Source organism: Equus caballus, chromosome 16 (assembly GCF_041296265.1).
Source record: "Equus caballus isolate H_3958 breed thoroughbred chromosome 16, TB-T2T, whole genome shotgun sequence".
Lineage (NCBI taxonomy): Eukaryota > Metazoa > Chordata > Mammalia > Perissodactyla > Equidae > Equus > Equus caballus.
In genome coordinates this window covers 93,890,461-93,917,233 of record NC_091699.1, presented here as the reverse complement: position 1 = coordinate 93,917,233, position 26,773 = coordinate 93,890,461, and the positions used below count along the sequence as shown (strand labels likewise).

Below are 26,773 nucleotides of genomic sequence, written 5' to 3'. Positions count from 1 at the left end.
AAAAGCTTTGTGAAAGTTTAGTACTATATTTTTGATATGTGCTCAATAAATACACGAATTTTTAAACAATGACTAACCACCATCTTTTATTAACAGAAATTCACTTGTCTATTAATCCTGTTTCCTCTTTTGAGAAAACTAAAATGCTCACTAACTTTCCTCCCTTTTTCATGTCATGTGAAACCACCATGTGCAACACCATATGGTAGTAATATGTCAAATGGTGCAAAACACTATTTTGATTCAAACTCATTTTGTCTTCTGCTAAACATTATTAATTCCCAGATTTTAAAATGTCCAAAATCGTACTTTTTATTTAAACATCCACCGTTTTTAGGTCATAACAACATGAAGTGAGCATACCATGATATTTTATCAAGCCATTTCATTTCCTACAGCTTCATGGTAAGACGTACAAAATGTAAAATGTCTTCCTATCCAACTTAACTCGATGACATAAACATATCATACCTTAGTCTTGCTCTTACTTTGCTAAAAATAGTGCCTGAAAAACTTCTGATAAATCCATGTTACTCGGGATGTAGAAAAACATTAAAGGAAGGGAGTTGAATGCTAGTAACAGTTTAGGACCCTCCAAAATGCTTAAGAGAAATGAGCTTTAGACAAGGATAGATGAGAACTTCCTCCAAATCCTCCAGTACTAAACCTTGCAAACCAAAATTCTGCCCACGTTTTACTATTACACATGGAGACATCAAGCTGGCTGGCTTCAAGTGAAAGAAGAGGTAAAAAATATATTAATAAAACAATTGTCATTCCTAACACAGAGAGAAATAACTGGGCTTCTCTCCAACCTTTTCAAAAAAAAAAACAAACAAAAAACCTTTGAGGCTTAACTAATTTAATTAAGTCTCACAATTCTCCCCTTATTTACAGATGTCACAGAATTAGTAAGTGGCAGAGCAGAGGGCTGAGCCCAGGCAGACTCCCAAATTCGGCATCCAGTGTTTTGCCATAAGCTACAATAATACAGTACGCATTTACATCTTCCTCTTCACACACACACATTAAAAAACAAAAAAAAAAACTGAAACAAAAGCTTCATGAAATATTTACTCTTACTCCATAGGATGTCCTCGCGTATTTTTTTTCTCTTTGTTCCTTTCTTTCTAACGCTAATGTCAATGCACTAAACTGACTGCAAAAACCATTACTAAGTGGCCACGGGCCCTCCACTACAGCACTGCATTAACGCTGCCTACCTCCTGCCTCTACTTCCTTTCAACTGCGACCGCAGTCCAGTTTCGTTACTCAGAAGTGGAGCTCATCTCCCGGACCCATTAAAAATTGTCCTTAAATAGATTAAACCGCTGACAGCCCTCCCTCAAATCTTGATCTGTTCCCCCACCAGAACTCTTCGGAGGCACACCCATCTTACTTACTTACATTGTATCAAAAACTGCAGACGTTCTCCTTGGAGAACAACAGATCATTGTGGACAGGAACGCGTCCGTTTTCACTGTTCCCGCTGCACCACCCACCACAGTTAACAGGCAGGCAGCTTTGGGGGCAACAACAGGGGACCTGAGCAGCTGCCCACGGTGCTGAAAAATGAGGATGAAGCGACAGTTCTGGAAATTTGCTTTTGCCAGATTAGGACAAAATAGAGGAAATTACCGAAAGCTGGCAGAGAACACTCAGTGGTTGCCACCAAAGTTGCATGAGAGCCTCGAGGCCCGCGTGGCCCCGGGGTCTGCCCACTCCCTGTCTGGGACAGAGTTTCTTCAGGGCGGGTCAACCCTAAAAGCGTCCAGGCAGGGCTGCTGACTTCTAAGAGGGCAGGGACGCGGAATCCGGCCCTCGCGGAGTCACGTCCCACTTTCCCGTCGGAGCCTCCGGGGGGGAGGGGGGGTTAGAAGGAACGGAGGTGACTGCCCTCTTTTTTTCAAAGACTCAAGAATCCCAGCAACTTGCAGTCAAGCGATTTCGCCCGCGACTTTGCGACAAGCGCTGGACCCGGAGGAGCCTTCCGGACATCTCAGGAGGGGAAGGTGAGAACAAACGGATAACCGACAACCGAGCAACACAGCAGCTCGCGGGATGGGACGCGGCGGACGCGGCCCTCCGCGGGCAGGGCTTTTACTTTCCTTTTGCAGACAGCCTCCCTGGCTCGGCGCCCCGCCCGGGGAGGAGCGGCCGGGCCCCCAGCCGCGGGCCGCCCGGAGCCCCGGCGCGCGAGGGGGTGTGTTCTGCGGGCCGGGCCCCCTGGGACAGCCCGGCCCGTGCGCGGCCAGGCCGGAGCGGCTCTTACCTGGAAGCCTGGCCCCGCCGCACAAACAGGCTGGGCGGCCGCGTCGCTGCGGGAGCGTCCCTACCCCGACTTCATGACTGAAGCTCCGCACCGACCCCACAGCCCGAGCGGAGCGCGGACGACAACACTGCGGCCGGGCGGAAGTCCCGCCCCGCGCGCCTCATTGGCCCGCGCGCGGAGGCCGAGGGGAGCCATTGGGCCACAGAGCCGCCCGCCACGGCCCCTTCCCACTCTCACGCCGCCCTGGCTGCGCCCCGGCCCCGCGCCGCGAGGAGCCCGGGGCGCGGAGTCGCGCTCTCGGCCGCGTGACCAGGCTGCCCGGGCAGGGCCGGCGGGGCAGGGCGGGGTGGCCTCTGGTGCGCGGGCGGAGGCCCTGCTCTGGCGGGGAGGGCGCGGGCTAGCCGAGGGGGTTGGCTGTGGGCGCTTGCGCGCCTGCAGCGGAGCCCCTGCGCTCCGGAGGGGACGGGACGGACCGAGCGGCGGGGCCGGCCGCCTGGTCCGCTCTGGCTGTGGGGCCGGAGCTGCCCGACCCAGCTGGCGGGCTGCCCTTGGTCGGGCTGACTCCGCGCCTCTCCTGCGCCACGCTCCCCCGACCCGCTAGAGAGGCGAGGACGAGGCCTCATGCCCTCTGCACGGTGTCCAGGCTGAGATCGGGATGGACGGGACCGAGGCCACCCCTTGGGGTCCGGGCGCGACCAGCCTGCGAGCTGGCTCGGAGCCGAGCTGACGTCAGCGCTCTGGGCCTGACACGGCTGTCCCGGGCTCAGCAAAAGGCAGACCATGTGATGAAGGGCTAGGTCAACACTTTAAAACCTTGCCTCCTTTTGATGAACCGTAAAATGTCGTCCCCTACCGCCATTCCGATAAACCTTCCCCGTCCGGGTGTTGCAATCTTAAACCAAGCCACTTTGAAACTTAAATTACCCAGATTGGACCGTCCACGCGGATTAACCAGTTACCAACTAGCCACTTTAAAGAGGCAATGTGGCTTAGTGCAAAGATTGCAGAGTCCTGAATTAGAATGCCAGGAGACCTATATTCTGGTCCTGCTTTTGCCTCAAAATAAGGCGCCTTGAAAAGGCCTTTACCGGCTTCACATCCTTCCCGCTCATCTTTTAAACAAAGGAGGGGCTAGAGGGGGCTACCACGTAGAACACCTGTGGAATATCATTGCCAGTAACTTGTAACCTTGATTGCTCAGAGGAGACCTGAGTAGCTGGGACACAGGAATGGGAGGAAGACTCTTCCTATTGTGTATCTTTTTGTGCCTTTTGAATTTTGAACCTTGTGAATATTACTCAAAGAAACGTTAAATACGGAAGTTTAAGGATCAATTACAATAAAATAACATAAAGCCCACCAAAGGTACTTTCCTTTGGTTGTGTATCCTATGAATGTATGTTCTATATATTCTGCAATTTTCATCGGCTATGAAGACATTCAATACTTAATACATAGTCCTCCTTTAAGAAAGTCGTAAGTAAAAGTCAGAGTTGGGAATATTACTATGAAAGCTAGTGTAATTAGTGTAAACATAGTTAGAATATCTCTATAAGCATTTCTTCATTAAATTATCTCAAATTGATTTTATATTAAATCAGTTTTCTAGCATGACATCGAAAAAAGTAAAAAATAATGTCCACATTTTACAGGTTAAAAAAAAGAACAAAGAAGAGTTTTGTTTATTCCTTAAATAAAGACACATTAAGTACAGGACATTTAATCTGACTTTATTTTGCTCTTTAGGTCACGATGGGTATCGTTCTTCCAGCTACGAACAAGGGAAGGCACTCTGTGCTGCATCCAGGCAGAGGAACTGTGCTACACCCTGGAGACCCATTTCTTCTCCCCTTGGTGTTGAATGAAGGCAAATTGGAAGAAAATAGATTGGAAAAATGTAATTTTTTGAAAAGTAGATTAGACAGTAAGGTTGATAGCTATCTTAATTATGGTTTTCAAGAACATGAAGGTTTCATATAGCATATGATACTAATAGCCACTAATTATCTCTTTATAAAAACAAATAAGAGAAAATGAGCTTTTAGGACTTTGTGTTTGAGACTGTTTTAAAAAATCCTCCTGAAAGTACAAAACAGAAACCATGTAACATTGTAGAATTTCCTGCCTCCAAAATATTGTAAGACAGCACCAACAACTAAAAAGACAAGATGCCCAATTACTTAATTGTCTAAAATGGCTTAGAAGTAGTTCTTCCTAGGTAATAAAAAGAAAGCAGGCAGTCTCTTTAAGCAATTAGATCAACTAGAGACATTAAAATGAATAGAGGAATTATTATATTTAGAATCAGAAAACAAAGATAATTTTAGAATCACATAAAAAGCTATTTTCATTTTGAGAAGAAGAAAATAAAGTTATTACTGTGATAAGAGAACGAATAGAATCCATAGGAATCCGTACATGTAGGGAGAAGGCACATTGGGAAAAGTACCAAACAGAATTTCTAAAAACTGTTTTAGGAAATTTTTAGCTAAATACTGGAAAAGACTCCCATTTCTTTATGAAGTTCCAAACAAATGAATAAATTCATTTTATAAGATAGTAAATTAAAAGTTCAGAACACAAAAAGTCAGGTAACAGAAGGGTTTTTCAACAAAGTTTATTTATTTTCAAGGAAAAAAGGTCGTTTAAGGTTAAAAGCCTAAAAAAATGACCTGGTCATTGTTTCCCTTGAGCTGAGTTGCTTCCTTCTTTTGTGTCTAAGATGACTGACACACAATTTCAACTTTTCCTTTCTTATTTGGGGCATTGAAAGGCAGTCTTCCTCTGTTTGCTAACAAAGGTATTGCAAAATAAGCATGCAAAAATTCATATGACATAATGTAGTATAAAGACGTAAGAACTCAGGAGTGTGAATCAATTCAGTCACTTTGGGAAACAACTTCGCATTATCTGGGAAGGCTGAAAAAAAACCATGTTCTATAACACAGCAATTCCAGTCCATGGAATATACCCTAAAGAAACACAAAAGAAATTCACCTTTAGGTACACTGTAGTGAAATTTAAAGAAGATCAAAGAAGAACCAAAGTTCTTAAACAGAAAGAACAATAAATTACTTACCAAGGAATGGCAGCTAGCTTCTCAATAGCAACAAAAGAAAACACAACTCAATGAAATATGTTCAAATGTTAATATAAAATAATAATTACAATTGTCAACCTAGAATTGTATGCCATGTTAAGCTATCATTTAACAGTGAGAGTAAAATAAAGATATTTTCAGAGGAAAAACAGCATTTACTCCTAAGAGACTTTTATTGAAAGGACTTCTAAAGATGTCTTCAATAAGTGAAAATTGAACCCAGAAAGATGGGCCGAGCGGCCCACCCCATGCCCAAGCGGTTAGGTTCACACGATCCACTCCGTGGCCCGGGGTTTCGCTGGTTCGGGTCCTGGGCACTCTTGTCAGGCCATGCTGAGGCGGTCCCACGTAGCACAGCCAGAGGCACTCACAACTAGAATATACAGCTATTTACTGGGAGGGGCTTGGGGGGGAAGAAAAAGAAAAAGAAGGGGTGAGACGCAAGAAAGTATGGAGAGCAAGGAAACTGAGCACAATTTTTAAACCAGTAGATATAAAAAAGGGAATAAAGAAAATGTAATTACTCAAAAGAAATCAGGGAAGGAGCGGGGGAAAGGAGCAAATAAAGAGTATTGTAAATGGCAAATACAACATGAGATAGAAGGAATCTATCAATAATCTCTAAAAGAGGTAAATGGGGTTAATTTACCAGCTAAAAGATTGTCAGCTATATTCTTTTAAACAAGACATAACACTAAAACTTAAAGGACACCAACAGGTTGATAGTAAAAGGAGGGGGAGAGATATGCAAAGCAAATAGCAACCGAAAGAAAGCTGGTATACCTGTATTACTATCAAAGGGTAAAAAACAGACCTAAAGTCAAAAGCATTGTTATTAGGATAAGTAGAATTATTAAATAATGATAAAAGGAAAAATTTGCAAAGTAGTTATAATTGCGTTGAACCACCACGCACCTAGAAACGTAGACTCAAAATATTTAAAGCAAGAATTGACCAGCTTACAAGGAAAAGTTGGCAAATCTACAATCAGAGTAGAATTTTATAAACCATTTTAAGTAACTGGTTAAGTAAGCAAACAAAACATTAGTAAGAATATAAAATATTTAGACAACACAGCACACACAGAGAAACTTGCAAATGTCCTTTTTAAGCACACATGAAATAATCCTTCCCACATGGCAGCATATGATGTTATCACACAGATATCAAAGACATAAAGGCATATAACCCAGGTTATATGATGAGAATACAACATTAGGTTTCAACTATAGATAGAGTAGATATTTTTTAAAATTCTAAGGGAACACTATGAACAACTTTAGATAATAAATATGAAAAAATATCAAATGGATGGTTTCCTAGAAAAAAGTTTGAACTTACCAAAACACCTGAGGAGATGAAGGAAACCTGAGCAGGCTAAGGAAATTTAAACAGCACACAAAAATCGGCAACCCTGCCCTCAAAAAAGGCAGCTCTAGAAAGTTTTAAAAATGAGGTCACCATACCCTCAAGGAATACATGATAAAATTTTCACAAACAGTTTCATAGAATTCAAAGGGAAAACTATTCAACTAATTCCATGAGGGCAGTAGAACCTTGATACCAAAACTGAGCAAAGACCGTACAAGTAGGAAAACTTATAGGCCAATCTCACTTTGAATGCATATGCAAAAATCCCAATTAAAACATTGGTAAACTAAAACCAGCAAAGATTTAAAAAAAAAAAAAACTATGGCCAAATAGTATTTATTCCTGAAATGTAAGATAACGTTATAAAATGTATTCCTATGATTCACCACATTAAAACAGTAAAAGTGAAAAGCTAAAAGATCATCTTAATATATGCAGGAAAAGCATTTGAGAATTAAAGGAGGGACCCATATTGCACAAGACTGTCCGAGAAACCTCTCTGAGAAGTTGACATAGGGTGAGACTTAAACAATGAGGGTTCTTAGGTTGTGAGCCACAGGCGCCAACCCTGGTAAATTCAAGTTTAAAAAGGCAATTTACGTGAAGGATATGGAGATACTCACAGGATTCAAAGGATGCCTGAAGTACAGCCTTAATTGTCCCACGGAATCAACATTTTCGTCACGGCAGTACCACTCCAGCCATTTCCATCACTATGTTCACAGTTCATACTCGGGGGAGGAAGCCTGCCACTGGCTCACCTTGTGACACATGCCCATCTCCTGATCAGGGTGCCTTAATTAACTGCCCCATGAGATCATACATCAAAGGAGAGAGGTAAGGAAATAGGCATGATGCTATCAAAAGAATAGAATAAATGCTGAGAAAGAATTGAACAGCATGTCCAAAGGTCCTGGGGCTGGAACAAGCCTAGCATATTTGAGGATAAGGAAGCCAGTGGGGCTCGAATGTAGGGAGAAGAAGAGTGGAAAGAAATGAGATTGGGGTTGGGCATCACTATTCAAGTGTGGCCCTTGACTGCCCAAATCAGCTTTCTCTCGGAGCTTGTTAGAAATTCATATTCTCAGGCTCAGGCTGAGAATCAAATTCCTGGGAGTCAGGCCTAGTAATCTGTGTTTTAACTAGTTCTCCAAGTGATTCTTAAACATGCCTAAGCCTGAGAATCACTGACATAGGAGTTTGTAGACCATAGTAAAAGTCTGGGTTCTATCCTAAGGGCAATTAGGAATTTCAAGCAGAGGAGTGGCGTGATCTGACTTGCGTCTTAAGATTCTAAGGGAGTACTATGTAGGAAATAGATTGAAGAAAGACATGAGTGAAAACAAGGAAACCAGTCAGGAGATTGTTGTAACAGTCCAAGAAGAAAATAATGGCCTGGACCAAAGTGATGGCAGTAGAGATAGAAAGAAATGGTCAGAAAAAAGAAATATTTTGGAGTTAAAATTATGAGGATTTGCTGATGGCTGTAGAGGATGAGAGAAAAAGGAAGAATTAATGATGACTCCCAGGTTTCTGGTTTGAGCAGCTGGGTGACTGGTGGGACCATTTATGACAGAGAAAACTGGGTGATGGGGGCCGGCCTGGGGCCAAGTGCTTACGTTCATGCACTCAGCTTTGGCAGCCCAGGGTTTCCTGGTTGGGATCCTGGGTGCAGACCTAGCACCACTTATCAAGCCACACTGAGGCAGCGTCCCACACAGCAGAATCAGAAGGACCTACAACTAGAATATACAACTAGGTACTGGGGGGCTCTGGGGAGAAGGAAAAAAAAAAAGATTGGCAACAAATGTTAGCTCAGGTGCCAGCCTTAAAAAACAAAACAAAACAAAAAACTGGGTGATGATGGAAGAGAAAAATTTGCAGATGAAAAAGCATAAATTCACTTTTGTACACGTTAAGACTGAGATATCCAGATGGAGATGTCCAGCAGGCATCTGGATGTGAAGAGGAGTGGTTACAATAAGAGAGATAAATTTAGGGATCTTCATTGTAAAAGTGGCATTAAATATACAGGAACATATGAGATCATTTACAAGCAGCCTCCTTTGCAGAATTGAATAAAAACTACTAAACTAAGTAAACTATATTCAGAGCTAGTCTTTAGTGGAAGTCGAGCGGATGGCCACCTTCATGTTATGTTTTGAGAGTTCCTTGGCTCCTGTCCCGAATTTTTTTCACATGGAACCCTTACAATGAATGGTAGCTTGAATTCCTACATTAATAATTTTCTTTGGATTCTAAAAGAAGGGCAGATGTTAGAGATTTAATTGTCGGCCATCGACACCTCATATTTGATAAGTTCTCCTCTCCCCACCACTCCCTTGTAGATTGCAAGATCAAATAGGTTTTTCGGACAGAGAAGTAAAGTCCATAGAATGGGAAGCGCTGAAGAGAAAAGACGAGAACACAGAAGATCTGAGATGTCACTGTCCTAATTTGTGGGGATTTGATGAAAATGTAAGTTTTCGCCACAATTTAGACACAATTAAAGGAGACAAGACAATAGCACGTGCAAGCAGAAGAGACAAGCATGATGTGTTTGATTTTTCTAAATGGGGCAGCAATTAAAGTTAGAATTTAATTTAAAAGTTCTGTACTGATATAAAACATTCCAACTAACACAACGATACTTAGCCTCCTGTTTGTTCTGTTTCAGTTAAGTTGACAATAAACCATTTATAACTGCTATTTCCCCAATACTGCTTGTTTTCCTAATTGTAGACTTCTTTTCTGTTCACCGCGTATTTCCTGTATCAAGCATGAGTTTTTTCCAGCTATCAACTACGCAATTTCACTTCCTTGAAAGAGGCTTTGCATCTGGTGATAAGCTCTATAGCCTGGAAATTCTCCTAGCTTTCATCCTGGTTATAGTTGTCTTATCAATCTTGGCGATTCAGTGAAATGCACCTGCCCCTAATTTTTTCATTTCCAAAAATAAAGACGTGGGGGAACTATTTAATTACACTTGCCACGTGCTCAGATGATCAAATTAAAGACACTAGGTATGTTAGTAATAATAAGCAAATAATTAAAAAAGACATACATTGTATGAGAATTGCTAGAGTTTATTGCTATGTTTAGCCTTTCCTATTTTCACTTCCAATCTTCCTTCTCTGTCTTACCCCTTGGCTACTTCATAATGACTTCACTTTTTATTCCTTGGCCTCTTCATGTTCACTGCTAAGTAAAATTTTTAATTAGGCAAAGTTTAGTCTCAAACCTTTCCAGTCTTTCCTTTCAACATTGTTATTTCCCATCTTTAACTCTATCCCCAAGACACCAGTGGTCTCAAAATATTCCCAGACTTTTCCTTGTTCCCTCTGCTCCCCTCACTAATAACAATAACAACAGTGGCAGCAGCCATAACACTGTACTAAGCTCTTTTATACATTATTTTATTAATCCTCACGACAACCTTAGGTCCTACTGTTGTGTTTATTTTTACAGATCAGAAAACCATGGTTCAATGACATTAAATAACTCATCCAAACTCATGAGCTAGTGAGAACAGGAGCAGACCTCTGGAGCTCTGGAACTGGGATTTGAATGCAAGTCCATCCACATCAGAGCCTGAACTCTGAACCGAAATGCTAAACAATGAGTGGCCAGTATAATATGAAAGAGAGGGCTCCAAGTTGAAACCAAATGACTCCTGTGTTATCTGGGGCAAGTAATGCAACCTTTTCTCCCTAGATTTCATCACGTTCTAACTCTGCATGGCTGTCCCGTCTGAACAGTACCTCTTATCCGGGCCTATCCTGCACTCTCCAATACCTGAGATTTACCTGTCTTAGATCTCCAAAGCTCTGCTTTCAGCTAACTGTCGTTTAGAAAACCGTTAATAAATGAATACAAGAGTCTTAGCCTTGTTAAATGTCTATACTTTATAGGGTATCTTCCAAAACCACAATACCTTAAAAGAAAATGAAATTTTAGATACCGAAATGAATAGATGGAAAAACTTAGGGGTTAAGAGAAGTCTTCCTGATATCCCTCAACTGTTACATCCTGTAGACTAGTGCTTCTCAGACTTTATTATACATAGGAACCCCTGGGAGTCTGTTAAAATGCAGATTCTGGTTCAGCAGGTCCGGGGTGGAGTATGAGACACTATATAGTTCCAGCAAGTACCCAGGTGATACTGATGCTGCTTCTAAATCGCTGCCAAACTTCCAAAGCATCATCCATCCCTTTTACAGGTGAGTCCATCTTCTTTAATCTATTGATTCTTTTCATGTTTTTCTTTACTAAGTAGCAAATTCGAGAAACTATAACATCTGATTTTCAGTTCCCTTTTTGGTTGACCCAGGAGGATATCCCTCACTTTCTTGCAAGCCCTGTGTGCACTTACAAAGATGTATTATATTTAATTCAATATATCTAGATGTTTTAGGATTGCCTAAACCTGCATGATTGTCTTCCAGTTAAAATAATAATAATAACAAATTACTTTTAAAAAACCAAAATTAAAACTCTACCTTAGAGGAATCAGGAATAATATGAGGACAGGAAGAATATTGAGAATTAAGAGTTCTACTTCCTTTTTTCGAACTTGTTTTTATTCTCAAAAACCTGGCGTATTGCAACATAAGGTCCAACCTGGCAGAAGAGACAAGTGATTCCTATGGAAGGCTTTTCCAGACAGCAAGAGCTACTCAGAAGTGGGTGTCAAAACAGTAAATTATCATACCTAACTCATTTTCAAAATACAGACTACTAGTTCTTAAACTTTTGGGAGGTTGAGAAATGTGAAGAAAGTTTTGTAGTCAAAATAAGCTTGCATCTTTTTATTTGCTAAAAAATTATTGTTTAATAAGTGTGACTTTTAAAAACATGAATTTTAAACTGAGGATAGCTCACTTTACTTTCATTAATCTACAAATTAATATGCTGATTGAGATCAGTCATATCTCAATAGATTGTTTTGCTTATACCTTACTTTTATCATTCTCAAGAAACTAAGTAAAGCTGAATTGAAATCACGGTTGGTAAGACTATTTACAGTGGAATTTTAAACAATAATTTTCTTCTGGTTTTCTTTGTATTAAATCGGGAGTCAGCCGGGTGAAAATCTCTTTCTGTTTACAATTAATTTTTTTAAATTTCCGGATAGCTTCGAGTTCCTTGCTATTTAGAATATGGTCCAGGGAGTTTGTTAGACTGAAAATCTTAGGCCCCACTTGAGAAAACACAGTCAGAATCCACACATGGAGAGGGTCATCAGGTGATCCAAAGACACGTCTGTGCCTTCTTAGATGGAAAGAACAGAACTCAATGACAAATTTTAAAGTTACAATAATAAAAGCATAACTGTATATTAAAAACAGATGCTATCAATTCTTTCTCAACACATCAGCTCTGAGAATTTTTCATACCAAAGCAGATACTCCTAAGGTGAATACTACAGTCATGCGCTGCATAATGTTTCTGTCAACGAAAGACCACGTATAGGACGGTTGTCCCATAAGATTAGTACCATATGGCCTAGGTGTGTAGTAGGCTATACCATCTAGGTTTGTGTAAATACGCTCTATGACATTCGCACAACAACAAAATTGCGTAATGACACATTTCTCAGAATGTGTCCCCGTGGTTAAGCGACACGCAACTGTATTCTTGTAAGGACCACCAATCATTCAGCATTTCTTTACAATACTGTGTACCATGTGACATAAAATTCTATTTCTTATTATTTTGTATATGTCATATCACATGTATGACATATCAATATATCATAAATTAGAAAATATTGTAAAGTCAATTTAAACGTGTAATTATTTCAGGGTTTTTCAAAGGAACCTGAAGTAAAGGATTAGACTATAAGAGAGAGAATGCCATGACTTTAAGTGCAGAAGTAAGAATCAAGTAACTGATTTCCATCTTTGAAATATGTGAGAGATCAGAGGACTAAAATATTAGTCACTGACTGTGGCATCGTTGTTTCTTTTTTACCCTGGTCTGGATCTTGTAACATTATTTTTCTCTTTCTCCCTTGGTGTGTGTCATCTTCCTATTTACTTGTTTTCCATGCATTTAACCTAGTTCTTTCCTACCATTATTCCTAGCAAGCAATTCCTTTCCTATTTCTCCACATTTATTTTGTCTTTACTTTTTCCATGATTATCCCTACTATCTGACCATTCTCTTTAAACAAAGCTTATTTACTTATTGCTTATTAATTGTTGTCTTTGTCCCTTCTCCCTATTCCTTGCCTATCCTTAACCTTTCCTCCACCCCAAATACACACACACATCACACTAGACCAAAAGCTCCATGTTTTGTTCACTGCAATGATCCGGCACAGAACAGCCCCTGACACGTAGTGGGGGCCCGGTGTATCTGTCCTGAATGAATGTAACTAATGATCAGTAGAGCTTCATCTCAGATGAAGATCAAACGTCTCTTCACTTGCGTACAATCTATTGTGTTGGCAGCTGTCTTATCACACTTCATCCTATAATACAGTTCCTGGTCCAGGTGTTTTGGACAGCTATCATCTTCCCTATGCATAGCAAATCCATTAAAGTCACATCATCACCAAATCTTCCAAAGATGTACCATATTCCATTGCACGTAGGAGGCACCCAATAGGCTAACTAAATTAATTTAAAACTCTTAGAAAAATAAAAAAAACTAAAAAGGGCCTCCAGATGCTAACCATACTGTTCCTACATTGCAACTAAGAGAATTTTCAAGTCTAATCTTTATCATTTCAAGCTGTCCCCCGATTGCTAAGAAAGTTTACAAGTCTGCTTATCATTTCGTTGTTACAAGTGTTAAAAAAAGAGACAACAGGTCCAAAATGGAGTCACTTGTGCTAAGGCCCACATCGCCAAACCAAGACTTAATACCTAGTTTAATTACAGCCTCTCCCAGGAATAGAATCTTAAAACAGTCAATCTGGAATTGCCTGGTCGGCACTAGCGAGGCCATCTACTTGATGGACCCTGCCATCCCCTAACGGAAGATGACCTTGCCACAAACAATCTGCTCTTTGCTAGTGTAACCTTTGTCCCACTCCTTTCTGCCTATAAAAGTCTTTCATTTTGTACAGTTCTTCAGAACTCCTTTCTATATGTTAGATGGGGTGCCGCCCAATTCATGAATCATTGAATAAAGCAAATAAGATCTTTAAAATTTACTCCATTAAATTTTGTTTTTTAACACAAGGCAGATTTTAATTATATCAATCTACAATAATCTAGCTTGTCTATTCAGTTTCTGCAAGGCACTGGGCTAGGCCACTGGAGATACAAAGGTGACTGAGACACTGTCGTCCATCAAGAAGCTCACAGTCTAGAGGGAAGGCTGACACTGACGTAATAAATGGAATGCAGTACAAAAGCTTCTGTAGTTAAAGAATGTGTGATGCCGTGGAAGAATATAGAGAGAGGTCAGCTTTCCTGGGGAGATCAAGAAGGCTTCTTGAAGGCACTGAGTTGGGCTTCTTTTTTTTCTTCGTTTTATTGTATTTTATTTCTAATTTAATTTTTTTGACTCATTAATGCATTCGCATGGTTCAACATTTTAAGAGAATTAAAAGATAATGCAGATGCTGACAACACCAAATGCTGGTGAGGATGCGGAGAACAGGAACTCTCGTTCATTGCTCGTGGGAATGCAAAATGGTACAGCCACTTTAGAATACAGTTTGGCAGTTTCTTACAAAACTAAGCCTACTCTTACCATACCATCCAGCAATCACACTCCTCGGTAGTTACGCAAATGACTTGAAAACTAATGTCCACGCGAAAACCTGCACGCAGATGTTTACAGCAGCTGTACTCATAATTGCCAAAACTTGGAAGCAACCAAGATGTCCCTCAGTAGGTGAGCGGATAAGCAAACTGTGGTCCATGCGGACAATGGAATATCATTCCACACTAAAAAGACATGAGCGATCAAGCTATGAAAAGATGTGGAAGAAACTTACATGCATATTACTAAGTGAAAGAAGCTTATCTAAAAAGGATACATACTGCGTGATTTCAACTATATGACATTCTGGAAAACATCAAAGGTTGCCAGGCGTTAGGGGAGAGGAAAGGATGAATAGGCAGAATACAGAGGATTTTTAAGACTGTGAAACTATTCTGTATGATGATCTAGTGTTGGATACATGTCATTATACATTCATCAAAACCCATAAAATGTACACCACCAAGAGTGCACCCTAATGTAAACTATAGACTCTGAGTGATAATGATGTGTTAGTGTAGGTTTATCAATTGTAACAAATGTACTATTCAGTTCAGGATTTTGCTAGTGGGGGAGGCTGTCCTGTGTGGGGGCAGTGGGTCTATGGGTATATGAGAACTCTGTGTACTTTCTGCTCAATTTTGCTGTGAACCTAAAAGTTCTCTAAAAAATAAAGTCTAGGGGCCAGCCCAGTGGTGCAGCGGTTAAGTGCACATGTTTCGTTAGGCAGCCTGGGGTTTGTCAGCTCGGATCCCAGGTGCGGACATGGCACCACTTGTCAAGCCATGCTGTGGTAGGCGTCCCACATATAAAGTAGAGGAAGATGGGCACGGATGTTAGCTCAGGGCCAGTCTTCCTCAGCGAAAAGAGGAGGATTGGCAGCAGTTAGCTCAGGGCTAATCTTCCTCAAAAAAATAAATAAATAAAAATAAAGTCTATTTTTAAAAAGATCAGACAGTGAAAAGTATTGTTCTTATCCTTGATCCCTGGTTGCTCAAGTCTCCTCTTCATTGGCACCAGTGTTTCTAGTTTCCTGAGTGTATTTCCAGGGATGTTGAAGTATATGCAAATGATCTGTATCTATATCATATCATATCTATATCTATAGCATATATATTATATTATATATATAGATACAATTTCCTCCTTTTTTCCTCAAATGTTACTATACTACACACTCTGTTTTCCACCTCACTTTTTTCACTTAGTGCTATACCTTGGAGATTTTTGCTTATTGGTATAGAAAGAACTTCCTTGTTCTTCTTTATAGCTGTATAGCATTGTATGAATGAAAAATAATTTATTTAATGGGTCCCCTATTGGTGAATGTGGAAAATGTTTCTAACCTTTTCCTATTACCAAGAACTCTGCAATGAATAGTTTTGTATCTATGTCATTTTGCAAATAGCCATATATATTTATAAGGGTAAAATCCTAGAAATGGAACTTGTAAATCAAAGAATATGTGCATTTGTAATTTTAATATACATTCCCAAATTTTTCTATGTATGGAATTGTACCAAATAATACTCTCTGGCAAAGTATGATTGCAGCAGACTCAGCAAGAGTGTGTGATCAAACTTTTGGATCGTTCTCAACTTCCTGGTAAGAAATGGCATCATGTTATAGTTTTAATTTACATTTCTCCTGTTATGAACTAAGTATATATATATATATTTGAAAGCCACTTGTATTTCCTTTTCTGTAAACTGTTTATATCACTTGTTCATTTTTCTACTGATTATTGATTTGTGGGTACTCTTTATGTATAAAGGAAATCAACCTTTATCCATAATAGTTGCAAATATTTTTCTCAGTTTGTCTTTGACTTTATATCAAGTAGTTTTTGCCATGCAAATTTTTTTAAATATAGTTGAATTTATCAATATTTTCTTTTATGGCTTCAGTAATTTTGTGACAGAAAGGTCACAACTAGAGGTGATTTAAAAAATCTTCTCATAGAAATATTATAAAACATTTTTTATAGTTCTATTTTTTACATTTAAATCTTTGTTCATTTTTAATTTCTCATTATGCAGGGTAAAAAGTATAACTCCACTTTTTTTTTTTCAGGTGACCACCTGGTTAATCCAACACTACCTTATTTCCCCACACCATCCCCACTGATGCAAGATGCCATTTTTATCATATGTTAAATTCTTCTGAGTCTATTTTTATGCTTTCTATTTTTCAATTGATTTTTCTGACTCTTCATGTGCCAGGACCACACCATTTTAATTATTGTAGCCTTATAATATGTTTTAACATCTTGTAGGTAAGTGCCTCTCATTACTCTTCTTTTCCAGAGTTTTTCTAGCTATACTTGCTTATTTTTCTACATTAATTTTAGAACCCCCTCGCCTAGTTTAGAAAAATCCTGTTGGTTAACAATACAGTATTGTATACTCGAAAGTTGCTAAGAGTAGATCTGAAATGTTCTCACCACACACACGAAAAAGATGACTGTGTGAGATGATAGATGTTACCTAACCTTATTGTGGTAATCATTTCACAATATATACAAATATCAAATCATCAATTGTACACCTTAAACTTACGCAGCGTTATATGTCAATTATATCTTAATAAAGCTGGAAAAAGTTCCTGTTGGTGTTTTTAGTGGGATAATATTAACTGATATATTTACTTAGGAAGAACTGATAACTTTAATGGTTTTGAACCTTCCTTCCGAGGTTATGGTATGCTGGTCCACTTGTTCAAGACTTTCATGTTTATCAGTTTTGTTTTCATATTTATTTGTATATCTCTTACATGCTTCCTGCTAAGTTTATTCCTAATATAGTTCTTTTTTTCTTTTATAAATGGAGTATTTTCTTCCATCACATCCTCTATATCTAGTTGTTTCTAGAAGGTATTAATTTCTGTGTATTAATTTTAAACATAGCCACCTAGTTAAATTATTTCATTATTTCTAGTAGTCTTAAAATTTTGATTGTCATGATTTATTGGGTTACAATTATGTCTTCTATGATAGGGATAATTTTACTTGCTCTTTCCCAATTTTTATTTCTCTTGTCAAAACATTTTGGCTAGTATATTGAGAAGAACAGTAGACAACAATAGCGGTAATAGTGAATATCCTTGTTCCAAAGGAAGCTGAATCTTGAAAAATAATCCTTGGAACACTTTTTATTTTAAGTAACAGAAACCAACTGGAGCATGCTTAAGCAAAATGGGGACAATTTACTATGTAGAGACAGGGTGTCTCACAAGATTCAAGGGCAACAGAAACCATGGGAGTGCTCTCTGTCTCTCTGTGTCCTCTGGTCCTCTTCCTGTGTCTGCCTCATTCTTTCTTCTTAGTCAGCTTACTCTGCCATTCAGTCACATTTGGAGGAAGAAGATGGTTCATATAGTTACTAAGTTGCATGTTACAGATTCAACACAAAGTCCTATTTTCCTTCAGTCTGAAAAGAAAGGATTCTGAGAGTTCCATTCTGGTCCATCCAACTGTGACGGATCCAACTATGATGACGAGAATAGGGTCACATTGCAAACATGGCTGCGTGTGGGCAGGAGAAGGGAGCAAGTACTTAATGACATCATTCTGAGATGGGCATTTACTCCAAAAGGCAAGTCTACGACAGTGTACAAAAATACATGTGTATAAATAAACATGCAGTTCATTCAGGAAGCTACAAAGCAGTTGGTTGTGATTTCTTAAGGCATATGAGCTTCCTGAAGATCCCCTGCCTTAGGTTGGCTTCTCTGGAAGCAGAGCCTGAGGCAGGAATCGGGATGCATGTCAATTACTGAGGCAGTGCTCTTCAAGCAAAACTAGTAAGGGAGAGAGTTAAGCATGATTGGGAAGAAGACAGCCACGGAAGGATGTAGTGTCGGGTAAAGTCCAGCCATGGCCTGATCTACAGGGATCCTCTGCACAAATTTCACCTCTTGATATAAGCAGGCAGGCCTTTTGTAGCCCCTTAGCAGTCAGTTATTGAAGGAGGTGCGTTTCCTGGCAAGGCAGCTGCCATCAACTGAGGGCAATTCTTCGGAGAAGCGGGTGTAGCTATGAGCCCTTAGCAGTCAACAGTAACAGCGGCTGGAAGTGGTGGGGACAACACACCCAAACAGCATCAAGTACATCCTATGTTAACATGCTTTCTCTCAAAACGTTGACAGATCAAGAAGATATCATTATGTTGCCACATGTGAAAAATATGAGGCAAAAATAGTTAGCTTTGCAATAAAATCCTTTGCCCATTTTATGTTTTCCATTTTCTCAAATTTCTTATAGTTGGAACTCCAGTTGGGAATCAGAATGGAATCAACCAACAGGTTGACATTTACCAAGCACCTATCACATGACTCACATTGTGCTCAGTGCTGCTAAGAATAAAAAGAAATGCAAGATGAGGATTCTGTCCTAGATCAGAAGGAATGATCAGACATGGTTAACGATAGCATTAAACCAGGTGCATCATACTGGGGATTTCAGAGGAGAGTCTTAGAATTAAGCTGCAGGAAAACGCTTACTCTATAAACTTGAGTAATGGTACTTAATATCTTTGCTCATTTATTGAGTGGGGTTTGAAATATTTTCCACCAACACTAAGGGAAGTTGAAAGAAATAACAATGGTAAGTTGTTCTAAATAACATAAAAGCAAGGACCAAAAGAAATACCAACTATATTGTGTTGCTATTGGGTAGATTCCATTAGGCAGAAATGGGAAGCGAAAGCCACAGAGTCATTTGCCTACACATTCATCTCCCTGGTGTAAGTGGGTATTGTTCTCTATCCCATGGCAGGATTAGAAATACCATCAGGGAACAAGTACACAAAGTTGTTATGGAAACTAGAAGGCTTCAGCTCAGAGTTATTTACAGAGAACTTTCAGGATTATCACATTCAATTAATTCAACTCTGTTTTGCTTTACTCTGTGCCACTGCATCTCAATCAAATATCTATTTTGAAGGGTCATTCAATCAGCTGTACCCGAGTGAAGATGGATTCAAGAGGCAGTGGATGGTGTAATTTAAGTGTGGCATCTTTGCATTACATGTTTGACGCTTGTTCACACTTGCCCCAACCATTGTCAAGTTTGCTGGTTTCCATAATACGGGAACAAAGTGGATGTTGACTGCTGCCACCAGCAGAGAACATTTCCTCCACATAGCTGCTGTCTGCGTTGCCCCCGATGCTGTGATTCTGCGGGACCTGCCTCTTCACATTGGCTCAACTCACCTTCGGGCTGGATAGCAACAGCTGCCTCCCGCCACCAATTTTGTTCTTAACTGTGAATCGGAATTTTTCCAGCTACCCAACAGGATCTTTGAAAAAAGTGGTGGGGTTCTTTTTGTTTTTGGAGAAAATGAGAATTTTCATAGCCTTTGAGGGATCTTTTGAACCGTTTGATGTTTCCGCAGATGAAACTGTGGAGGCTGTCAAGCTGATGATAAAGGTATGTACTTTGTCCCTGAGCCCCTAAGATGTTTATTAATTTTAACTGTGCAGTGAAGTTTAAACTGTGCATGAGGTAGACATAGTACTGGGGACATTTTTCAGCAAACAAGGAACCAAAACTATTTCAAAATATTGTTTGCTTACACAGTAGTCTGATAGGAATATTGTAACTATGGAGGTGTTAGGCAGGAAAAGGGTCAGGAAAAAAAAAATGTAACTTTTCCTTATGAGATTTGTAGGCTGTGTATGGGCCAGATGGTATTACTGCAATTCTTCGTGAAAGGATACAAACAGGACACTAACTCTAGGCTATGTAAGTGGAGCATGCCAGTTTTCAGATGGCTTGTTTGGTAAGCAACAACTATAAAAAACCAAAGGATTCTGGAGGTGGAGAGGACTTCAGAGACCTTCTGGGTTACAGCTTCATTTTGCATCCAGGGAAAACAGAAGCTCAGAGAAGTTGTTACCTAGGATCCATGTTACCTAGGATCACAGAACCAGCATAAGCAATAATTTGGGTGCAGTCACTTCCTTATAAATTTCTTACAAATATTCACTCTAAAATGGGAAATTAGGACAAGTATTTAGGTCCTGACCATCAAATGGTATTTAACTTGGAGATGACCATTCCCATTTGCTAAGGAGTACTTATCAAGTCATAGTTAAATGATATTTAGTGGATTACAGTGATCACTGAAATCTAGATCTTCTAACACTGAGGCTCATAACTTTTACGTATCATGGATCCTTTGGCAGTCTGGTGAAGCATATGGATTCCTCAGAATGTCTTTAAATGCTAAAATAAAATACAAAGAAAAGGAAACTAGCTATATTGAAATACAATTTTCAAGTTTAAAAACAAATTAGTGATATAGAAACATCTGGGCTTCTTTGCTAACACAATAACAAGTTCTAGCAGTGTATCTAATAACTATTACAATTTCAAAGTAGTGATCAGTATAAATAATATTTTGAGATATCTACGACAACTGTAATGTGATATGAAAATATCTGTGATTTCTCTCCATGACAAAGTCACAGGTACAGCCAACAACTGCTACTTTAGTATGTTGCCTACATGCATAATTGAGAGAAAATATCAATTTCATTTGGAGTTAATAAAAATAAAATATAGTTTTTTCCCATCTAAATTCTATCTATAAACTTTTGGGTAGTTCTGAAGAAGCCAAGTTAAGAACCTCTGTCTAAAATATCTTCCCTCTTTCCCAAACAATTTTATAATGTTCAGTGGAAAAATGTAAAAGAAAAGAGATTACATTGCTGGTCTAGAAATGTAAAGATGTACTATTTTAATAATATGCTATTGATTTTTAAGGATTATTTCCACATTCCCCTCTCTGAGGACGAACAAGGCAGGCGGTATCTGGAGCTGACGTATGCTGGAGCAGCCCTGAAGGACAGCTGGAGTCTTGCTGATGTTGGAATATCTTTTTGTTCAACTCTCAAATGTTTTGTTAAGGTATGATGATCCGAATGACACCTGTCCAAGATGTCTTCCTCGTTTTGAATAAACTTGTGGGTGGTACCATAACTTAGAAAGAGGATTACTCTTCTTGCCTTCTCTTCTCTTCCGTTTGGATGACTGGTCTGATGCACAATTTGTGCTGTAAGGGGATAAGGTGCGGAGACCGGAGAGAGCTCCCTCTGTTTGCTCCTTCTCTCCCTTCCCCCCCATCCTCCTGGCTGCCTATCGAAAACAGCCATCACAGAGCAACCAGCAAACCAACACTGGGATGAGGCCAAGGACGGATCTGGAATACTGATGTGGGAGAAAGATTGGGAAACTTCCGTGGGTTCACAGTGAATTAGGGGCAGCGGAGGGAGGAAAGGGAAGAAATTCTCAGTACCAATAAGAATGAAGGGGCAGTTTCTACATCTACAGCAGCCATGAAATAGGTGTGCACACAACAGAGACAGCCTTTTTCATTTATAGTGTCCTTAGTCATGGTGCTTAATTTGGGGTCTATGGCTGGGCTTTAAGAAGTTTACAAAACCTAAAATTGCAAAATATGCAAAATTATGTACCTGGAGATTTTCTGGGTGGAGGATCCTTAACTTTTGACAATTTCTTAAAGAGACAGGTGGTCTAAGGAGTTTAGGAGCTGCTCCCTAAAGTAGAAATATTATTCAGTACTAGTTTCTTACCCTATATGAAAACAAGAGCCTCAAGGAACTTGTAAATTAAATATTCTCTGTTAAATGGGACACTAATTTGTTCATATTTAGCATTAAGAAAAATTTTTATGGTAGCCAAAGCTCTTTTTATTTTCATATGTTTTATTAATTGACTAAGTGGGAAGTCTGTGTTTAAAAGGAATACTCTAGAATATTTGTTAAGTAGCAAAAATAAGTCACAGAAAGATAAGCATTGTATGATCCCGTTTATGTAAACAAAAACACATATGTGTATGTGTTTTTAATGTTTTATGAGCATTCATTCATGTATTATTTTTATATTCTTGATGAATGTTTAATTATCAAAGAAGGGAATAAAAACAACTCTGATTTCTTCTACTTTTCTCCCTCTGATTCTCAGAAAATTATAGCATAATATAGTACTTTTTTAAACAGACTAAATTCCATGTCATTTCTTAAATGTCTTTTCTTTACATCTTTAAATATTTACATACTGTGGTTTTGGTTCTGTACGGGACAAACCCTCTGAAATTTCCTGGAATTTTCCAAAGCCAATGATTATGTTCAAGACTTTTGCTGTTTGCTTCCTTGGAGATTGTGTATAAGGTCAATGCAAATATGTGAGCTGGCTGGAGGAATCTGACTGAACCTTGGCTACTCAGGGATGGAGATAAAAGTATGTTAAGAATGTGGATAGGATACTTTTTTTAACTAAGCACTGACTTTTATTATTTAAAATTTTTAAATTTTATTTATTTTTGACTAGTACATTCACATGGTGCTCAATTCAAAAGGTAAAAAGGATATACACTAAAAAGTCTCCTCCTACCTCTGGCCCCCAGTTTCCCTCCCCAGAGGCAACCTACGTTCACAGCCTGACTTATAAAAGTATTTCATAGGGCCAGCCTGGTGGCGCTGCAGTTAAGTTCACACCTTCCACTTCAGTGGCCCAGGGTTCACCTGTTCGGATCCCGGATGCGGACATGGCACCACTTGGCACGCCATGCTGTGGTAGGCATCCCACGTACAAAGTAGAGGAAGATGGGCATGGATGTTAGCTCAGGGCCGGTCTTCCTCAGCAAAAAGAGGAGGATTGGCCCCAGATGTTAGCTCAGGGCTAATCTCCCTCAAAAAAAAAAAAAAAGGATTTCATAAATTCTGCCAATAAAGCATCATCTATCCCAGTGAGCCCAGCTGCCCTTGCACTGAACTCTGACCTTTCCCTGGAGTTCTAAACTGCTAATGACAAGAATGGAATGTAGAGGTCAAAGACTATTCAAGAGAGCCTAGGCAGAGTACCATGAGTCACAGGACCAGCCAATGCTTAGGATGTAATTATAAACTCTCAGGGTCCATGGAACTCTTACTGATCTTAATGTTCGCCTTCTCCAGTAGAATCACCTTTAGAAAATTTCTTATCACTAGATTTGGGGAGGAAAATAATATCTTGAATAAGGAAGAGAGTCACCTGCAAAAGCTATAAATGTTGGTTTCTATCCTAACTTGGTTCCTGTTCAGATGAGGTGATAAAACAGGCCTATTCTGAAGTCCACAATGTTTACTGGGCGTGTGCGATAACAATCCAAGATGGGCTGACAGCAACAGAATACCACGTGCAAGCGTCCATGCCTCAAAGAATGCAGTCAGACCAGCTGCACTGTTTGATCTCTTAGGTAACCCAGGGCTGCGTTCTCTCAGGCCATTGCTTCATTGCACAATGAGATGCATACAAACTTTAGTACCTTTCCTATTCAACCGCGTTCCTGCATGCAATTAGTTCCACGTTCCGAGAATCGAGGAAAGCTAAAGTCTCTTAATTTACTTTGGAACAACTTAGAAATATCATGATGTGAACCAAAAACTTGGCAAGTAAGCAATTTTTCTTTTCCAAAAGGTGCAAGTAGATACTGTTATCAAATGAATCCACAGTATTTGGTTTCTTTATTGTGCTTATATTTTTGTGTGAATTACGAGGTTTTGCTTGGTTGAGAAGAGGGAAAGACATTAGATAAATTAAGAGGTGGTCTACTCTTCAATACATTTTTAAAGTAGACAATAGATTTTCCAGTTTCCCTGCACGTTACACCTTCTCCTTTAACGGTAATGTAGACACATTTGGAAAAGTAAATAGTGAGGCAAGAACATTGCATTAACTCTTCCTTCTTTGGGAAAAAACCCCTACGGAAACCATAAGAAATACTTTCTATGGTGTACGTCTCCAAGTTCTGTTAACACAGGTGTCGGTCCTGCTCATCCTTTGCTGTGCTGTTACAGTTCACCGCGTTCCTGTAAACCACGGTATGAGGGCTGCGAAGGCCGGGATTGTGGTCCAGCAGGTCGGGCTGCTCTCGCCTTCAACACCTTTATTCTAACCCATGTTATTGTGGAAACTATTGCTTGGGTTTTGTTCATTGTTGTCACCCAGTGCCTAGAATAGTACCTGGAACACAGTAGGCTCTCCATAAATATGTGTTGAATAAATGAGTTTATAAGGGCCTTGAGAGAGAAAGCATGAAAATGAACAAGAAGGTACATAATTGTCAGAAACGTTATAGCAAAGCATCCAGGTGCATTTCAGGGTTTGGATTCCCTCCTTTACTGTGGCATCTCTCTACCTCCTCTTCCCACAAGGCATGGCACTCCCGTATCCTTGCACTTTTCCCTATCCAGCATCAGGGTTCTTAGTTGCAAGCAGCAGAAATGAACCCTGGACAATTTAAGCAGAAAATAAACGCATTCAAAGGCTGGTAGGTGGTTCACAGTCTTGACAAGAAGATTGGAGAGTTGGGCTCAGAGATTCCGCAGCCAGAAACAATTTCTAAATTGGGCCCCAGAACCAGCCCAGGAAGGCCACCACTGCAGCTACCTCTCTGCCCTCAGAGCAGGCACTGGACACTGCTGCCAGCCTTGCTGCCAGGCCAGCAGTGCTTCAGACCTGCCTCTGACACGGAGAATTCCCTGTGTCTGCTGCTTCTCTGCCCTACTATCTCCTAACGCAAAGCGGGGCTGGGTGGGTAGGCCTGACAGGGGGCGCCCTGGTCACATGTCCACGCGGTACTGCAAAGTGGGCTGAGAAGCAGCTGCCGGGGATGCTGTGCCTTCTAAAGTCTGAGCTGGGCTGTCTCCCTGACACTCCTTCTGGCTGCCCTGCCTCCTTCTGTTGCCATGCTTCCACCAACCAAGGGCTGAGGGTAAAACTTAGTTCATCCTTTCTGGCATCCTTGAAATGTTGTTTTACAGTGAGAGACTGGATTAATTGTGGTACCACTGAGTAGATGTGTATCAGACAAGTTGGAGTAGTGTGAACTATATTAACAGGTCTAAAACGGACTCAACATAATACACATTTTAGCTTTGAAGAGGCACTCTTAATGTATAAACACCAAATCCAGGAGATAAATAGTATGTGAATTTAGATTTTAAATACATTTTATACACAAAATATGTATAAACAAGCTTCTTAAAAATGCATAGTAATGGAGTTGGCCAGTGGCAGAGCACTTAAGTGCGCACGTTCCGCCTCAGCGGCCCGGGGTTCACAGGTTCAGATCCCGGGTGTGGACATGGCACCACTTGGCAAGCCATGCTGTGGTAGGCATCTCACATATAAAGTAGAGGAAGATGGGCACGGATGTGAGCTCAGGGTCAGTCTTCCTCAGGAAAAAGAGGAGGGTTGGCAGCAGATGTTAGCTCAGGGCTAATCTTCCTCAAAAAGAAAAGAAAAGAAAATGTATAGTAATTCATAAACAAAAACATGTTTCTTAAAAAATGGCTATCTTTTCTAAGATGAGCCATAAAGAATAGTATGCAAAGAATTTTCGAAGAAAGATGTTTCAATTCAGTGTTCTAGACTCCACGTATGACCTCTCCAGGATGACTATCATCCAAAAAGAGAAGTTTAGGAAGCTAAGATGTTCATGAAGACATCTCAACTTGATTTTATCCAGCTCAATAAAAACAAATGCTATTTCCCCTTTTCGTCTCGTCTGGAATATTTGGGGCAAGTTTCCGCTTATTTGGTGCACAATTTCAAAACAGCAAAATACGAAAAAGCAGAACTTGTGAAAAAAGTCCAGCAGTGTTCAAAATTTGCTTTAACTTCTTTCTTTCCATCTGTTTCTCTTTAACTTTTCCTATTTTATTGTTAATGCACATGTATGTATTTACAGTGAGTTTGCACTTGTTTTTTGAAGACAAAAGAGAAATTATTCCCATGAAACAGATCTATGTATTTGTTTTTATTGAAAAGTAAGACACTTTGTATGTACCTCCTACCATGGTGTTTTGGTTTGTTTGTAAAGGAAAAAAATCTGATTTTACGTATGTCCAACAATGATTTGTGTATGACCTTGTTTATTTAACAGCATCTGACTTCCTTGGGTAGAACCATCAGTGTTCCCTCACTCAGGATCTTTAGGGAGGGGCATCATCTAGACGCAGAGATGCTTTCTCTTATGCAGATAAGGTGAGTTGGCAAGTTGCAATCAGCACCTACCTGCTTCCTCTCCATATAACCACCGTGAAGAAGTGTCTCCAACTGGTGTGTCTCATTAGAACTTAAAATGGGTTTTCCCACAAAAACAAGGTTTATAAAAGGTGTATGTATTGAGTTAAAATAGTGCGATGAACTATGTTCCAGATACATTATGAATTAAAGAAGCCTGAAAAGTTCCCAAGTGCTAAAAAAATGAACAAACTCTTTAGGCGTTCATTTCTTGAGATTT

The 26,773-nt window shown here is 39.9% G+C and overlaps 2 protein-coding genes and 1 long non-coding RNA gene across 11 annotated transcripts in view; 2 read left to right on the top strand and 1 right to left on the bottom strand.

Moving 5' to 3' along the window:
- Positions 1-2,945, bottom strand: part of RNF13 (ring finger protein 13) — a 158,433-nt gene extending 155,488 nt beyond the window's left edge. The window contains exon 1 of one of the 7 annotated variants that reach the window (XM_023621096.2): positions 2,273-2,945. The gene's annotated coding sequence lies outside the window, so the exon portion shown is untranslated. Of the gene's footprint in view, positions 1-1,407; positions 2,198-2,272 lie in introns of those variants that run through there. The other 6 variants (XM_023621098.2, XM_070238305.1, XM_070238307.1 and 3 more) reach the window with 6 other exon arrangements.
- Positions 1,873-9,221, top strand: LOC138918096 (uncharacterized). The gene is made up of 3 exons (XR_011427072.1): positions 1,873-2,012; positions 4,019-4,169; positions 9,092-9,221. It is a non-coding gene; the product is annotated as an uncharacterized lncRNA (long non-coding RNA).
- Positions 9,222-16,451: 7,230 nt separating this feature from the next.
- The window catches only part of ANKUB1 (ankyrin repeat and ubiquitin domain containing 1), a 36,090-nt gene continuing 25,768 nt past the window's right edge, over positions 16,452-26,773 (top strand). The window contains exons 1-3 of one of the 3 annotated variants that reach the window (XM_070238303.1): positions 16,452-16,737; positions 19,405-19,890; positions 21,229-21,372. In XM_070238303.1, the coding sequence (XP_070094404.1) occupies positions 19,801-19,890; positions 21,229-21,372 (234 nt within the window). In that variant the 5' untranslated portion in view covers positions 16,452-16,737; positions 19,405-19,800. Of the gene's footprint in view, positions 16,738-19,289; positions 19,891-21,228; positions 21,373-23,784; positions 23,919-26,773 lie in introns of those variants that run through there. The other 2 variants (XM_001491247.6, XM_023621092.2) reach the window with 2 other exon arrangements.